Raw genomic sequence first — 17,127 nt, forward strand, 5'->3', positions numbered from 1 at the left:
TTGTATACATTTTTACAATCTGCCTAAACTACATGAGATCCTGGCCCTTGGGTTGGATGGTTTTCACCTTCACCTATATTTTTCCTTAACTGGTTCTTCAAAATGCTTTAATCTACCACACATCATTTCCTTTATCTTGTACCACTGTATACAAATATAGTCATGGCAGAAAGTCTAAAAAGGTTTTCAACACAGAATGACTCTAACACTGATAGCGAATTGTAAAAGTATCCCCTGTAAGACTTTTCATTAAATATAATTCACTGGAAACAGATTAGGAAAGCACTCTACAAAAAGCTTTAAAAGCTGAAGTTAAATTCGTATTCCTTAAAATGGAATTCTATATGTAATTACTGAATACCACTGGTTTTGCTTAGGAGCCCTGTTAGTCACTGCTGGTCATCCCTTACTAAGAACCAGAAGCTCTTTCATGTTCTTCGGGAAAGGCATTGTAAAGCAACTAAAATATAATATGCTTAATAAAAACACTTTCCACTTAACCAATTTTCTGTCCATTTATATTTTGCTTTTTCCTTAGAAGTAATCAGTCTGATTGAGCCTAATACACTAAAAATTCTACTTATTATGGTCAATGATAAATGTTAGACAGAGCCATAGTAATATGTAATTTCTGGGGGAAAGAGAAACAAATCTCACAATCTTTAACCCTATCTTGCCTTACCTTATCCTTATTAAAAGTCATCTCAAGTCAGTCAAAAAGCATTTATTAAGCACTCACTACATGCCAGGCACTGTGCTAAGCTCTTTGGGAGCTCCCAGTCTTATCAGGGAGACAACATGCAAACAGCTCTGCACGAAGAAGATAGAGACAGGATCACTCGAAAACAGTCAATGGAGGGAAATCACTAAGATTAAGGCGGATTCAGAGAGGCTTCCTGTGCAAGGTGGGATTTTGACTGGGACTTGAAGGAAGCTAGGAAACAGAGAAGAGGAAGAAGAGAATTCTAGGCATGGGAGACAGCCAGTGAAAGCACCCCAGGTCAGGGATGGAGTGTCTTGTGTGAGGAACAGCAAAAAGGCCAGTGTCACTGGATCACAGAGTACATGGAGGCAAGTAAGGTTAAAAAGACTGCAAAAGAACGTAGGGGCCAAATCACAAACGGCTTTAGAAGCTAAACAGAGGTTTTATATTTGATCCTGGAGGCAATAGGAAGCCACTGGAATTGATTGGGGGGCTGGGTGACATGGTCAAACCTGTGCTTTAGGAAAATCAACTTCACAGCTGAAAGGAGAATGGACCTTAAGTGGAGAGAGATGAGGCAGGGAGACATTATCAGCTATTTTCAGTATATTTCAGTGATGATGGACAGCACTAGGGCAGTGCCAGTGGGCAGCCAGGTGGTGCAGTGGATAGAGCACTGAGTTTGGAATCAGGAAGACTCATCTTCATGGTTTCAAATCCAGTCAAGGACACTTACTGTGTGACCCTGGGCAAGTCACTTAACCCTGTTTGCCTCAGTTTCCTCATCTGTAAAACGAGCTGGAAGAGGAAATGGCAAACCGCTCCAGTATCTTTGCCAAGAAAATCAGTTCCAAACCTACCTGACTACCCTCCTGCCTAGCATGGGAGACTTTGACAAGCACCTTGCTAGAATCTTGATAATAATAATTTCCTTTTTGTTTTTTTTGGACAGGGCTATAAAGCTAAGTAGATTAACAGCATTTTCTTTATCTACTTAGTTAAGCAAACTTGTCAAAAAGAAAAAGAAAGGATGGAAGAACAAAAGAAAGAAGAAAAGAAGAGAGAGAAAGAAAGTTTTCCTAGGAATATAGATACACTATATTATTTTTATAAAATATGTTCTGAGATTTTTGCCAGAAATTAATATAATGCTTTAAAATTTACAAACAATTTCTTTACAACAACCTTTTGAAGTAGGCACTACTTATCATCTCTGCTTTCTAGAAGATGAGAGGTAGTTATGGAAGGCGGACAGAGAGTTGCTCTTGAAGCCAGGAAGCCCTAGGATTGTGTCCCACTTCTGACACATGTGGGCTGTGTGACTTTGAGAATGTTACTTAACCTCTCATTGCTGTAAGATAACTCTAAAATCCTAAGTTACAGAGAAAGTATAGACCAGCAATGGTAGAGGGACTTCCCTTCCCCAGTGAATCCCAGTTCCAGCTCCTTCCCCTATCCCCTAATCCTTATCCCTATTCCTATTCCTATCACTATCCTTATCCTTTATAGAAGATGAAACTGAAGCTCAGAGCAGAGAAGTGATTTTTCCATATTTCTCTAATTTGTGATGGTCAGAGCTAGTTCTCAGGTCTCTCCTGACTCCCACATTAGCACCTTTGTTACTATATAACAATAGAATAATATAGCAGTTGTAGTCCTGGATTGGTTTGGGGGAAGTAGAAGACAGATTTAATTGCAAACAGAAGGAAGGACATAAGCCAAGATTCAGTGGTGGAAACTAAAAAGTTCTAACTGCAGGACAATATGGAAACTTGTTGGAAAGGAATGGAGAAGTTGGGTTGGGAAGTAATAGCAAGAGTGGTAGCCACATAAGAAGACATGAATACCAAAATGATGATTTTTTTCATGTTATCCAAAGGCAATCAGGAATTGATTGTTACCAAGGGGAGTAATAAGACATAAATTATATTTGAGAAATGTTATCTTGCTAGCTGTGTACTAGGATAACAACCAAGAATGACCAGAAGCAGGGAGATAAGCTAACAGGCTTTTGTATAAGTTCAGTGTGAGGAGAGGAGAGCTTGGAAGAAGACAGTGAATACTGAAATGGAGAACAAATGCTATGTTGAGGAAGAATTAAAAAAAAAACTCAAAACTTGGCTGTTGGTGAGATGGGGGATCAAAGAAAAGGAATGAGTCTAAGATAACCTTCAAAGTTAGGAACCTGAGGAACCAGAGGATGTTTGTTGGTGGCAATGAAACTAATGGGAAGGAGCAGGGGTCAATGACCTTGGAAATGGGAGAAAGAACATTGGTTTTTTTTTCTTTAATTTTCTAATGTTTTATTGACACTTTTGTACCATGTGTCACTGACCATCAACCCACCATCCTGTAACCCCAAGTGGATGTTGCTTATAATAGAACAGTGGTTTTCAATATTAATTTTCATGCGTTAGTAAGACTTTGAAGAGATCATGACATAGGGGCAGTTGGGAATTTATAATCAGAGAGGTACTAAGTTTTAACTGGGTGATGAAGATTTAAAAACTAAAACCATGAAACGAGCAGCTAACTTTCCTAGGGGAATGGGCACATGGGAGTAGAGGGCCTTCAGGCATGTCCAGGATAAGATGCTTTTATACTAAATACTTAGTGATGCTTTTGTATAAAATTACACTTTCCCCTTTGATTTCCATTACATTTTTGGTAAGAATGCAAAATGGTAAATTGACAACTAGAAATGTGATCCTTGTTTGTATTACAGACACTGGATAAATGAAAGTGTTTGGAAGATTTCATGTTAGTTACAATTCAACAATAAGTAAAAGAACATTGATTTAGGTCCAGATGTTAAATTTATTCTTTCGCATTATAAAGAATGCTTTATCAAACTATGCCAAGCTATTAAAGTTAAAGCATACAGCCCTCTTTTGCTAACAACCAGTAAACCATAACTGTGGGAAATGACATTTAGGATTGATCATAATCACCATTAGGTGGTTTTGTTTAGTTGAAACATGATGTAAAATGTAGGCATACTATTATTTAGGCAGGCTATTATGTATTTTTTTAGTTTCTATTAGTGTACATGGGCAACAGTATGGATACAGAGCCAGCCTGGAAGCCAGGAAGACCTGGGTTCATGAAGCACACCTTGACATCTTTATTGGTTTAAATCTCTTAACCCCTCAGTGCCCTGAACAATTTTTGTAAGACTAAAAGTTAGAGAAGGTGCCAACCTGCACTGGTAGAGGGAGTTTCCTTATTAAGGAATTTCCTAAACCAATTAATTCACAGGTTGAGTGTCCCTATCTTTATTCATATATAGAGGTAAAATATATTTTCAATCATAAGTAACGTTTGTTTTTCATCTAGTAACTCTAGTTATGGTCACTGACTAGGGACACCTAATTTTAAAATTTAATGGAACATAAGGGGAAAACTGTATTTTTATACAAAAACCTTACTGAGTGTTCAAAATAAAATCCCCCAAAGCTATTCACTTGGACATATTCATGGCTTCTCACCTGCCCTTTTCCCCTTCCCCTAAAAAAGTCTCCATGGTTTGCATTCTTATGTTCTCATTGTCTTATGTTTTCATTATCAGTAGATGTTTAAGTGATAGAAGAAGGGTAGGTTTGCAGTTATGGTTGAGAGGCAGTAGAACAGGGTATATGGAGGAGGACACTGAAGACATACATGTGGTGATTTGGGGGAGCCCTTGGTACTAGGAGCAAAACAAACCTAAAGGAAATTTTTGCAGCATTGCCCAGGAGGTACCAAGAAATGAGGCAAATAAGGGTACATTAGGACATCCCAAGTGTAGAAAGCGTTTGTGTATGGACCTTTGGAACTTGGAATGCTTTATTTTACTTGCAAGTATAATCAGCTGGTTCTGTAGTCTTTTAGTGAGTTTAAACATCTTTTTAGAGGCAGGGTGGTGTAGTGGATAGAGTTGGCTTTAGCACCAAGAATACCGGAGTTCAGGCCTTGCTTCTGCCCCATAGTGGCTGCGTGACCCAGGCCACATCCCTGAAATTCTCAGTGAACTAGAAAACTCTTTAAGATTGGAAATTGCAGAGAAGGTTCCAATCTGTATAGGTAGAGGGAGTTTCCTTCCCTTGAGCTTGATGTACCCTATCGCTAACCCTACCAATTTTTGAAAGCCTAATAATTTGAAAAATCATTAATTTGAATAATTTTGAAAGCCTAATAATTTGAACATGAGGATATCCTTTGTTTGGGGATGGTGCATCACCTGATCAACATGTTTTTGATTTGGTAGAGTGGTTTTTTTAGTTGATGTATTTTCTTTTGACACAATGTCTGAACAAACACCCAGACAAAGCCCGTCACAAAGTACGTGTCTATTTGTATTCATGAGAGCCAGGCATGCCTTCTACCTCACTCTAACTGGGGGCTAAAGCCGTCTGTCATTACAGAACAGTGGATTTTGTACAACTGTTACCATGTTTGTTGGTTAAAAGGATTTTGGCCTCTAATACAGTCCAGAGATTACAGTCTCTCAGGTCATATCATTACATTTGGGACATTAATTGGCAAGGATTAAAGAAAATAAACTACTTTAAAAACATTTACAATATAATGTTTTACTATTCCATATCTTTGAACGTCTTTAGCAATGGCAGTGGCACAGAGGCTCAGTGATTTCTGCTGAAGGAAGAGGAGGTACATTAAGTCAACTATGACCGGGAGGGTGGTAAGGTAGTGAGTTTTATACAAGGAACATATAGGTGGATCATAATAAAAGACTATACTATGAGCTGAGAAGATAAAGAATAAAGGCACAGCCAGAGTGGGATTCAAGGATGGACTGTTACTGCCCTTGGTACTAGAGAAAGTCACTGCTTATTGAGTATTTGTTTCTGCAAATGGAGATAAGGCTAAGACAGCATCTGTATGCTTAGCATTGTTTCTAACATTACACATACGTAAGAAGACTGTCAAGAGGTTACAAGAGTAGCCACTGTATATAAAGCTTGTCTGTACCCATAAGTCTGTTTCTTCTCCATCCTCAATCGCCAATGATTGCTGAACCATGGGTGGACCATCTATTGTTCTTACTTCCCAGAATTCCATAACCATCAATTGCAATCCTTAAGGTGGTATATCTGCTAAGTATCCAACCCCTACACAACTTCTGCATTGCTCATGGTTGCATTAATGTTCATTTTGAACTGGTCTACTGGTTACCTTCTAAGACTTCATTGTTGGTCATCCTGACTCTTTCTACCTGGTGGTGATTTTGATTTGCAGACAGTATAGAAATGAGGATCATGATATAGATAACGAAGATAATCACTGCTTTGAAGACTTATGGTTCCATCTGAAATCTGAAGGCATACTGATGCCATTCTGTCTGCTGGCCACCTGGAATGGTGGCTTTCTTTGTTTTCTGCCATTTTGTAGTAGACTTAGTACTATCCAAGTTAGGGACTTTCAATTCTTTGTGTGTGTGTGTGTGTGTGTGTGTGCATGCGTGCATCAGCAGGATGTCTCTAGTGCAGTTAATATGACTTTACTTTTTTTCATGTTTCTCATCAATATAAGGCACTGCACTGACTCTGCAAACCCATCTCACAACCAAGAGGTCTTCTGGGCAGTTTTTTTTTTTACAAAGTTCATAGAACATTCAAGTTCCTTCATTTTAAGCTCAAGGACCTCTGATGAATCTCACACTCTTTTGGGTTAGAAGTATTCTGAAAAACTGGATGTCTAGCCAACCATCAGCTTTCACACAATTTGTTAGATTCTCAAAAGTTCATATCATGTTGCTTCAGTCCAGTGATGGAAGAGAATGGATTACACAAGATACCATTAATTGAGACCTAACTGGAAACACACATTATGGAATATGCTTATGATTTTAATCCACTTTCATTGATTAGTCAAACCTACTTATAAACACATAGGCACTTAAGTGGTGCAGTAGATAGTTTTGGACATGGAGTCATAAGACCCGAGTCTGAATTATTCTTTAGACTGTCACATAATTGTGTGACCCTGGCCAAGTCTTTTTCTGTCAAATTTTCTTCAACTGTAAAATGGAGATAATACTAGTTCCTACCTCCCGGCATTGCTGGGAGGATCCAATGAGTGAACACATATAGAGTTCTTTGCTACATAGATGCTAGTTATGAACATCCAGAGACAATTCTATAGTTGATAACAAATGTACCTTGGCAGGAAAGGAAAACTAAGTGGAGAGGTTGATTTTTAATTTTTGGGGGATCTAAATGCTACAGTTACAAAGATCATGTATTTTATATTATGCTGCAACCTCAAATTAAAAATCACGGCTCTGGAAAAGTATGGTTGAGCTTGCTGTATGGGAGCAGGGTCACAAAAACGCTGAGGCAAGATCTTATTAGAAATGGCAACAAATGAAATCCCATTGCACTGACCAACCAGTGATTAAGAGTCCTCTCCACTGGTCCCTATTTGATTTCTTTTTTTTTTTTTGCATCAAGATATCATAGATTGAGTTTTCATTGCACGCCCAGCAAATTGGCAACGATGGCAAAAGATAAATATGGCCAATGTTGGAGGGTTTATGGAATGACAGCAGCACACCAACACATCGTTGTTGGAGCTATAAATTTGTCCAACTATTCTGGAGAGAAACTTGGAATTGTGCTAAGAAAGTGTCTAAAATGTGTGAACAAAACAGACTTCCTATTCTTGAAATCAGAAATTAGAAAGAAAAAGAAAAGGGAACAATTGGAATCTAAGGAAGATTGGAATCAATATCCATAGTCTTTCATCCAAAAAAAGGGAAAAGGACCTATCTGTACAAAAATATTTATAGTGGCTCTTTATGTGTTGGCTAAGAATTAGAAATCAAAGGGATGCTCATCAACTGAGTAATAGCTAAACAAGTTGTGGTATATGATTATAATGGAATTTTATTGTGCTATAAGAAATGACAAGCAGGATGATTTCAGAAAAACCTGGAAAGATTTACATGAAGTGATACAAAGTGAAGTGAGCAGATCCAGGAGATCATTGTACACAACGACAGCAATATTATTCAATGAAGAACTGTGAATGACTTCGCTATTCTCAGCAATACAATGATCTAAGACAATCCTAAAGGACTGATGAAGCAAACTATGTGCCTCCAGAGAAAGAACTGATAATGACTGAATACAGAGTGAAGCATCCTATTTTTCACTTTCTTTCTTTCACTTTTATTTGAATCTTCTTGTACAGAATGACTAATATGGAAATGTTTTACATAATTGCACATGTATAACCTATATCTGATTGCTTACTGTCTCAGGGAGGGAGGAGGAGAGGAAGGAAGGGATAGAATTTGGAACTCAAAACCTTAAATAAAAATGTTAAAAAATTGAAAAAAAATCCATAGCCTTTGATCCACAGATCTCGCAGTGAGGCATGTACCCCATGAAAGTCAACGATAGGAAGAAAAGTCTTACATACATCCAAATATTCATAGCAACACTTTGTAGTAGCAAAAGATGAAAACAAAGCGGATGGCTATCAGTTGTGGAATGGCCACAGGTGGTACCCAGAAATAATGGAATGTCAATGTGCCATAAAAACAATGACGTGGATCCAGAGAAGCACAAGAACTGTATGAATATGAAGTGATGCAAAGTGAAGTAAGCAGAACCTCAAAAGCCACATATGCAGCAGCGACTAACAAAATGTAAATGGAAAGAAAAGCAACAACAAAAACTGGAACTAAATGCTATATAAAATTATAATGACCATATAATGAACACACTTTCTCTCTTTGCAGCGGTGAGAACTACAGATGTGGAACATTACATATAATGTCAGATTTGGCTAATGTGTTAATTTTGCCAAACTACTCCCCCCTTTCCCACCCTTTCTGATCTGTTACAAAGGATGACTCTCTGAGAAGGGGAGAGAGGGATATATTAGTAAATGAAAGTGATGTAAAAACTAAAGATATAGGGAAGAAACTTTTAAAAATGAATCATAAAATATTAGTGCTGGAAGGGATATTTGGAGATCAGCAGGTCTATAGGTCTATAATCCAACCTTTTCAATTCAGAGATGAGAAAACTAAGGTTAATTGAACGTCTCATTCAAGGTCACGCTGCGAGTTAGTGGCAAAGCCAACACAAAAGACAAATCATCTGCCTCTGAGTTAGTCTTTGTCATTGAGAATCTCTTATCATGCGCATGTGGTATGAGCCCTTAAGAGACCCAAGAGATGCGTTTGAGCCATGTTTCTATTTTAACTCCAATGATGGAATGACAAACATACCACAAATTGAAACTATTGGGGGTGGAAATTGATAAATAATAATGATAATAATAATTAATAACAATAACAACAGAGAAGAGAGAGGAAGGGGAAGTCAGAAGCACATGGGAGCACAAAGCAGTTGGGGAGAATTCCAGAATGCGTGACAATTTATCAAAGTTGTCAGCAACAGTAGTTAGAGCAAAGGCCTGATATTTTAGGACGCAGAAAAAAAAGACAATAGACCTAGGTGATCAGTCAAGCAGGAGAAGCCCCCAAAAGAAACAATGCAGAGAGGAGGCATTTATCAAGACTACACCTTTATGTTGCAACAGCATAAATCAGAGCACGGCACTACTTTAGGAAGAATAAGAAGATTCAACCTCCTTTCGGAGACTTCTACAATTCGTCTATTTCCAAAGATAATACAATGATCCCTTATAATCATGAGCCATTTTTCATGAATATCTTCGGCCCAGCATTAGGCAATATCATTGCTAAGGAGCTTTAGTGTTTCTTAGATTCAGAGCTTGGAAGGCACCTCCCTCAGAGGTCATTTTGTTCAAACCTCTTGTTTTATAGTTGAGGAAAATTAGGCCTAAGACGTTAAGTGACTTCAAGGCCACAAAGGTATTAAGGATCACCGCACGGACCTCAAGCTTTTCTTTTTGATCAGGACAGACACCAAACATCAAAGTAACATGAAAAACCCAAACAAATTTAGGAATAGCATTCAGCCTGGGCAGTACCGTCCCACGACGCCAAAAATGATAATGGTGAGAACTGTATTATCCCTAACATTCAGTTTGAATCAGCGCGCTTCAGTCTGAAGAGTAAAACTAAATGTCATTGCCTAAAGAAGCAAATCAGACACACATTACATGAAAGGCATGTCAAGAAGAAACCAAATATTAAAATGGAAATTTAGGTCAGAAGATAATTACCTTTGATGCCAGGTTGTCTACTAAGGCAATCATGGAATTCTTAAACAAGGTAGCCGCTGTTAAAGGTCGTTTGGTAACCTCTGTGATGCTCAATTTGCCTTCAGGCCACATGTTCTTCAGCACAGGATTTGAACTAAGAGCCGTAGGAAAAGAAATTCAAATACATCAGTTCCAATGAGTTCTTCCAGAAGTGATAAGCCATCCTGCTGAGCTACATCCTGAGCATCTTTATTTGGACTGCAGGAGGAACTCAAAAGAGCCCTTTTCAAAAAGGTAAAGTGAGAATGAATCCATAATGACAAGAAATGCATGGTTAGTAGATACTTAATTGAAAGTACATTTTCCAAACTCTTTTGAACTTAAAAAGGAGTAACTATTAGAAGTAGCATTTAATCATAATGTACTAGACTACCCAAATAGGGAACACAAGGCTCATAATGTAATATGAACTAGGTGAAAGAAAGGAAATCAATATTCATCATAATAACTACGACAAGGGACAAGCCACTGGTAAGATGATGATCCCCAGAGTCGGGGCAGGAAAGGTGACAGTAGCAGTTTTCCAACCTGGTACAACATTAATGTGGATACCAGAGGAAACTATTAAGTACCTAGAGTATACTATTCCTTGTGTTTGGTGCTGGAGGGAACAGGGAAAAAGTAAGACACAGGCCCTCCCTTCAAGGAGTTCACAGTATCATAAAATGTCTGAAAAAGCAGGTAAATACCTGGGAATCACTTCGAAATTGCCTGAGACCCGTTTGCTCCTATACTTACGGGAGGCACGCAATCGAAAGTTATTTAAAGTCAATGAGAAAAACTGCCTTTGGGCAAATTTTCTAGTTAAAGAAGGCACTAGCTAGACTTCATTTTTGGACATTCATAGCTTTCAGTCACTAAAGGGATTTTTCTACCACACAGGTCTGACCATATCACCCACTTATTCAATAAACTTCAGGGGCTCCCAATTTGCCTCTAGGAGCAAGTACAAAATTGTCTGTTTGGCCTTCAAAGCCCTTCATAACCTAGCCCCTCATACCTTTCCAGTCTTCTTACATTTAATCTCCAATACACTGGCCTCCTGGCTATTCCACGAACAAGACACTCCATCTCCCAACTCGGCTTTTTCTCAGACTGACCCCCATGCCTGGAAACACTTCCTCCTCTGCTCCAACTACTGACCTCTATGGCTTCGTTTAAGTACCAACTACAATTGGACCATCTACAGGAAGCCTTCTTCATCCCTTCTCAATTCCAGTGCTTTCCCTCTGTCAATTATATATTTGTATATTTGTTTGCATGTTGTCTCCCCTATTAGAGTATAAGCTCCTTGAGGGAAGGGACTGTCTTCTGCCTCTTTTTGTATCCCCAGCACTTAACACACTGCCTGACACATAGCAGGTGCTTAATAAATGTTTATTGGTTGATTTGCCTTGGTCTAGGGTCTAGTTTCTCCCCATCCCATTTTCATTATCTTTGATTTTATATTAATCAGGTTGTAATGTTCATATGGACCATTTGTGCCCAACTTATGGTAGAGCCTCTCAAGCTCATATTGGTCTAACCAGCCATAGTCCAACAAATTGTATCTTGACTCCAATATAGTGATGTCATTTTGGTGCTCTTCGAGAACAAAGGACCACAACCAACCAATCAGACTGTGAAATAGTGTTGCCAGCAACATCCCCCCTTTTTTATAACAGTACACCGATATTTTCCAAGTGGGAGAAAAAGAACACAGTCTTGGCTTTCTTTTTAAGTACCCAGGTCTCCACTTACTAGGGCTGGGCCTTTTGGTCAGTTCCTTTGATATTATTAGGATACTCATTAGATATCATTTGTATTTATATTTACAACATTGTTTATATGCAGGAGACAAATAATATATGCACATACATTATATATGTTTCTTCCACCCTTAAAAAAAACCTGGGATTTCACTGATGTGAGTACCCTTTTCAACAGTGATGAGCACAACCCTTCCATGATTTCTTATTCTGTGAAATTCTTGTCCACATCTTGCCATAACTTGGCCCTGGGGGCAGGTGAGGATGCTCAGCCAAAGTCCTGGGGGCCTTGCTCTGTGTCTGCCCATCATTTATGGGTATGATACTGCCCTACTGGATTTTCTGGTAATGAGTCTCTGATAATAACTTATATGCTACTTTTGCCATGTGCCTTGTTGTTGGTAATCTGCCATAGCCTATTTATGTCCACCCACCACATATCTTTGCATGGACCTTTGGGTGAAGCACAATTTTGATGTTTTCGAGATTGTGATGGTGCACGATCTCTGGTCTTATCATATCACCAGAAGAACAGGGATATTAAAAAAGATGGGCTTTTATTTCAGGGAGAAGTTTGAGGTCACTGTAAGTGCTATGCAATTTCCAAACAGAAATCCAAATGCAATAGACTATAAATACATGTCATAGTCGAAAGCTCTCAAATGACTCTTCACCATTAACTAAATCTGGTCGATCAAGACAAGAAACTCGGTTGGGAATCATCAATGCCACATACATACTCTCACACATATGTATAAAAACCACTCTCCAGGTGCCCATCTAGGCTTTCTCTGTCATCTGAATATCAACAATCATAACAGCTATCATTTATTAGCTGTTATTAACAGTTATCATTTATTAGGTACCCACTGTGTGCCAGGCACTGTGTCAAGTGCTGTACAAACATCACCTCCTTTGATCCTCCAACAACCCTGGGAGGTAGGTGCTATTATTATCATCCCCATTTTACAGATGAGGAAACGGAGACACAGAAAACTTAAGTAACTCGCCTAGCATTGTGTAGTTAGTAAGCGTCGGAGGTGGGATTTGAACTCAGGTTCTTCTTTCTCTAGGTCTTTACAGGAGTTCCTGCAGTTATAAGAGCATTTTCTTTTGGTCTAGATCTGTGACTTTATTAGAACAGAAAAACTCCCAGGAAGGAGATGACCCCTTCCAGTTCAGATGAGCAACTGCCCTGCAACTTTGAGTCAGAGCTGCCAAAAGCACAAACAAGGTAAGTGACTTGTCCAGAGTCACACAGGTCAGAGGAAGGACCCGAACCCAGGTTTTCCCAACTGCAAGGCCAACTCTCTACGCACTATAACATTATCTTCTTATAAGGTATCATGGGGAATGAGAAGCCACCATATCATGGAAATACTCACTAGTGAACCGGCTACTTCTAAAGTAAAATTCCCACTCAAACATCCTTCCCAACTTAAGACTCGTGTCTCTGCCTATTCACTGTGTCGATATTTTTGCCAACTAGAGAGTGATGTGAATACACAATAATTAAAAGAAACTTCTAGAAAAGTTGATTGGGTTGCCAAATATTTATTCAACAATGACCTTATTCATTATCATTCTGCAAATGTTAAATGTTAAGTATGGGATGATCACACATTGTGCCAGCGCCCAATTTTGAGAGAAAAACTATGGCAAAAAAAAATCAACACTGATTCATTCTTCATGATTCAATCTTCTCCAGATTACTTCAGAGTTGTAAATAAAACCTAATTCTGTTAGACGAAAGAGAAAACGAACTTATTTTCACAGTCCCAATGAGACCTCTCCCCATGCTATTTACTCTGAAGTCATTCTCCCCAGATTAAAGTGATCTTTTCCCAGCATCAGTTATCCTCAGAGAACAATATATAACGTCCTCTGTTACACAGTCACAAAATATGACTAAATGTGAACCCTACCTGTTGTACATGAGGCGTTTGAAGTCTTGAAATAAGGTGTCTTTGTTTTTGTCAATGAAGCCAATGACCGAATAACTAATGAGGAAAAGAAAGCAGAGTTACTGAGCAGACCTAGGGAAAGGTCACCTTCCGGCTGTTCTGCAAGTATTGTAAGAACTCTAAGTCACCACTGAAACTCTCATTAGCTGCTTACTGACAGGCTAAAGAAACCTCCAAATTCAACCTTTAAGATAGAGTTATTTTTGTTCTTAAGGGAGAATGGAAAGGAATAAGCATTTAAGAGCCTACCATGTGCCAAGTTCTGGGCTAACAGCTTTATAAATATTACAAATAATACAAATATTATACCATTTCATTTTACCCCAAAGGAGTGAGAGGAGAAGAACCGATGTAGTATAGGGCCCCAGAAGTCGAGGGGAGAGTTTCTTTTTATTGTTGTCGATTAAAATACAAAATTTAACATTTAATTCAAGAGAACAAAAGAAAGCCTTGAGGGCACTCTTCAGACAAGATGGCTCATATGAATATTTTAAAGTCATAAAAGATTTCTGATAGATGCATCATCAGAGATAATCTCCTGATTGAACCTCAGAATATCACTATCAGGCAGCGTGTAAAACAAGGAGACCATGCTTGCCAGTGCCACCATGAAGGATGAGCTAAAGAAAGTCCAAATGGAGGAAGGATTCTCTACAGAAAGTTATCTCCAGATGCTCCTGTTTGGGGAGGCCATTTTCCTGAGAGTATCAGGCAAAAGTGGAGAGTTTTAAGCAGTGTCAAAACCTGCATAGAAGTCAAAGAGAATGACTACCTAAAAAAGAAAAGGCTTTGGATTGGCCAAGAACATAGACGTGGGTGACATTTCACACACTTGTTCTCATGAAATGGTGTTTATGGAAACCAGACTGCTGGGAGTTAAAAAGATGTCATGCTCAGACGTAGAGCTAGGTAGGTTAGGTGGAGACCAGATCTGGAGACTGTAGTCTAGACACTGGGAATGGTGAGCCAGGCATTAAGGAAAATTTGGGTAATGGAGAGGTCTCTTGAAGCAGGTGAGATGTGAGTTGAGACTTGAAGAATACCAGTGAAATGAAGAGGAGGAAGTGATGAAGCAAAGCATTCCAGCCATGGGAACAGCCAGTGAAAAGGCAGGGGAGATGGAGAGTCATGTGTGAACCACAGTAGCATACCATGGAGTGTGTGGAGGGATAAGGAGTAAGAAGACTGGAGAGGTAGGAAGGGGGCAGGTTATGAAGAACTTTAAAAGTCAAACAGAAGACTGGAAATTTGATCCTGGAGGTGACAGGAGATCACTGGATTCGATTGTGTAGGTGGGGGTGACGTGTTCCAACCTGTGTCTTGGTAGCTGAGTGGAGGATGGGCTAGAGTAGGGAGAGATTTGAGGCAGGGAGATCATCCAGCAGACCATGGCATTCATGCTCATGGCTTGATGCTCTGCGGATAACTCCCCAGATTTATATCTCCAGTCTGTATCTGCCTATATAATGTTAGCAACTAATTCAGACTGGAATAATAAAAAAATGCAATTAAATTGAAAATGCAATTAAATTTTAAAAGAATGAGGAACTATAATGAATAAGTGAATAATTTAGAACAGATTTCCTCTAGCTATATTTTCTATATCAAGTCATTAAAAAGGTTGTTACAGAAATAAAATATACTCACACTACATCTCCGGCATAATGCCTAATTCGAAAATCTCGATCAAACTCTAGGGTTTTATCCGTGGCACAGAGCTAAAAAAAAAAAAAGTTGGGTATGGTTAAAAAGAACACATTTCCATTTCCCTAAAAACTCAGGCCACTCTGACATTGAAATGATAAACATTTCCTTTGTTTCCTATTGGTGTTTTCTTATTTTTCTGGTCCATCAGTGCCATCTTACTCACTTTTCTGTGGCCACTTTAATGATGGGAATAGATTCCCTCACTCCTTGATTGATCACCTTACCTGCCTTGCAATAAGTCTTATTTTTGTGGGATACTTATTACCCACACATTGGTTCCCAGACTGCCGAACACTAGAGATGGGCATAAAACTAAAACCTGTACTCAGCAGTTTGCATAGTTGGTGCTACTGAATTAACTCTATCTGCATACTAGCTGTTGTTTAGCAACCATTTTACTAATTTCTTAGCAATTCGCCATTACAGCCCCCACTGTCTAACACCCTTCTTAAGATTCTCTATTTTCCTTATGCTTCTAACCGCTTGTATCCTTTCAGAGACGACTTTACCTCCTACTTTACTGAGATCAATACCATTAACACTCTCGACTTCCCTCCACATCACAAAACCTCTCTGAGTCTTCACCAATACTTTCCTCCTTGATAGGCTCTCCAAAGCACAGGCTTTCTCCCTTTTCCTTACTAAAGCTCTCAACCTGTGCCCCTTGATCTCATTCCTTTCCATCAACTATCCATGTGTGTATACCCACATATACACATACATTTGTATGTACACACACACATATATATACATAAATATACACATGTTCACTGAGAAATCTCATAGATTTATTTTTCAAAACCCCATACCTAATATTATTATACATGGTAGCCAAGCCCCATGTCCATCCCATAGTTTCCCACCACTTTCCCTGGAGGATGAGGGAACAGTGGGGTGTGGTGGTCTCCCCTGAAGTGTACAAGTATCTCCTACTGAAAGTGGGCAGAAGAACCTCAGCATGGAACTTTGGCCTAAGAGAAAATCAGCCCCTGTACAGGGAGTAGCATTGAGGGAAATGGCTGCCCTTTACTCCTGGGGGCCAAAGCCTTCTACATTGACAGGAGGAGGCTGGGGATCAGATGTGTCCTCCAGGTCATGTTGCCCAACTGGAATTGTGTGGCCTGAGACATGGAGTGCCCAACTTGTGCCCCTGGATGACCAGGACATGCTACTCTGCCTCCACCTGGAATCCTTCACTCTGGGCACATAACCAGTCCACCATTTCTTCCTGCCATAAAATTCTCTGATGACATTCTTTAATATTGCTCTTTACAATTCTTTGTTGGTTATATGCTGAAGCTTTTTCACACTCACCATGCACTCCTACTATCTGTAAATGTATTTTATGGATCGTTAGAGGTCTCCAAAACTTTGGGTAATCATTCCTTATTGAATGGCTTCATTTACTTGGTCCTGGGACCAATGAGGAATCCACGAATCAGCTTATCTAACAAGGCATAACTGCACAAAGCTATCAGAGACTTCTGTTCATACAATACCCATGTCTCCTAAATGTCTTCTATTTGGAGGACTGAGAATTGGAAGAGACTGAGGCATCTCTCCAGAACATTTAAATCAGTCCTAACCATCTGAATAGACAAGGTTTTGTCGAATGGTTTGGATTTTGGTTCTTCCCATGGTCTGGGACAATAAATAACAGTAACAAATTGTCAAATATTTTAAAATCTCAACCTTTCATTTCATAGATTACTGGGTTGATTGTGGTCATCTCCATGACATTTCCATTGAAGCAGAAACAAATATTTGGAAGACTACAGCTTCTTAAAAAAATTTGTCCTTG

At 39.0% G+C, this 17,127-nt stretch overlaps 1 protein-coding gene across 2 annotated transcripts in view; it reads right to left on the minus strand.

Moving 5' to 3' along the window:
• The window catches only part of MYO1D (myosin ID), a 398,701-nt gene that overhangs the window by 221,868 nt on the left and 159,706 nt on the right, over nt 1-17,127 (minus strand). For both annotated transcript variants that reach the window (XM_036768084.1, XM_036768085.1), the window contains exons 12-14: nt 15,267-15,337; nt 13,581-13,655; nt 9,869-10,001 (exon numbers count right to left, since the gene is read on the minus strand). In XM_036768084.1, coding sequence (XP_036623979.1) covers nt 9,869-10,001; nt 13,581-13,655; nt 15,267-15,337 — 279 coding nt within the window. The remainder of the gene's footprint in view (nt 1-9,868; nt 10,002-13,580; nt 13,656-15,266; nt 15,338-17,127) is intronic.

Source organism: Trichosurus vulpecula, chromosome 7 (genome assembly GCF_011100635.1).
Source record: "Trichosurus vulpecula isolate mTriVul1 chromosome 7, mTriVul1.pri, whole genome shotgun sequence".
NCBI lineage: Eukaryota > Metazoa > Chordata > Mammalia > Diprotodontia > Phalangeridae > Trichosurus > Trichosurus vulpecula.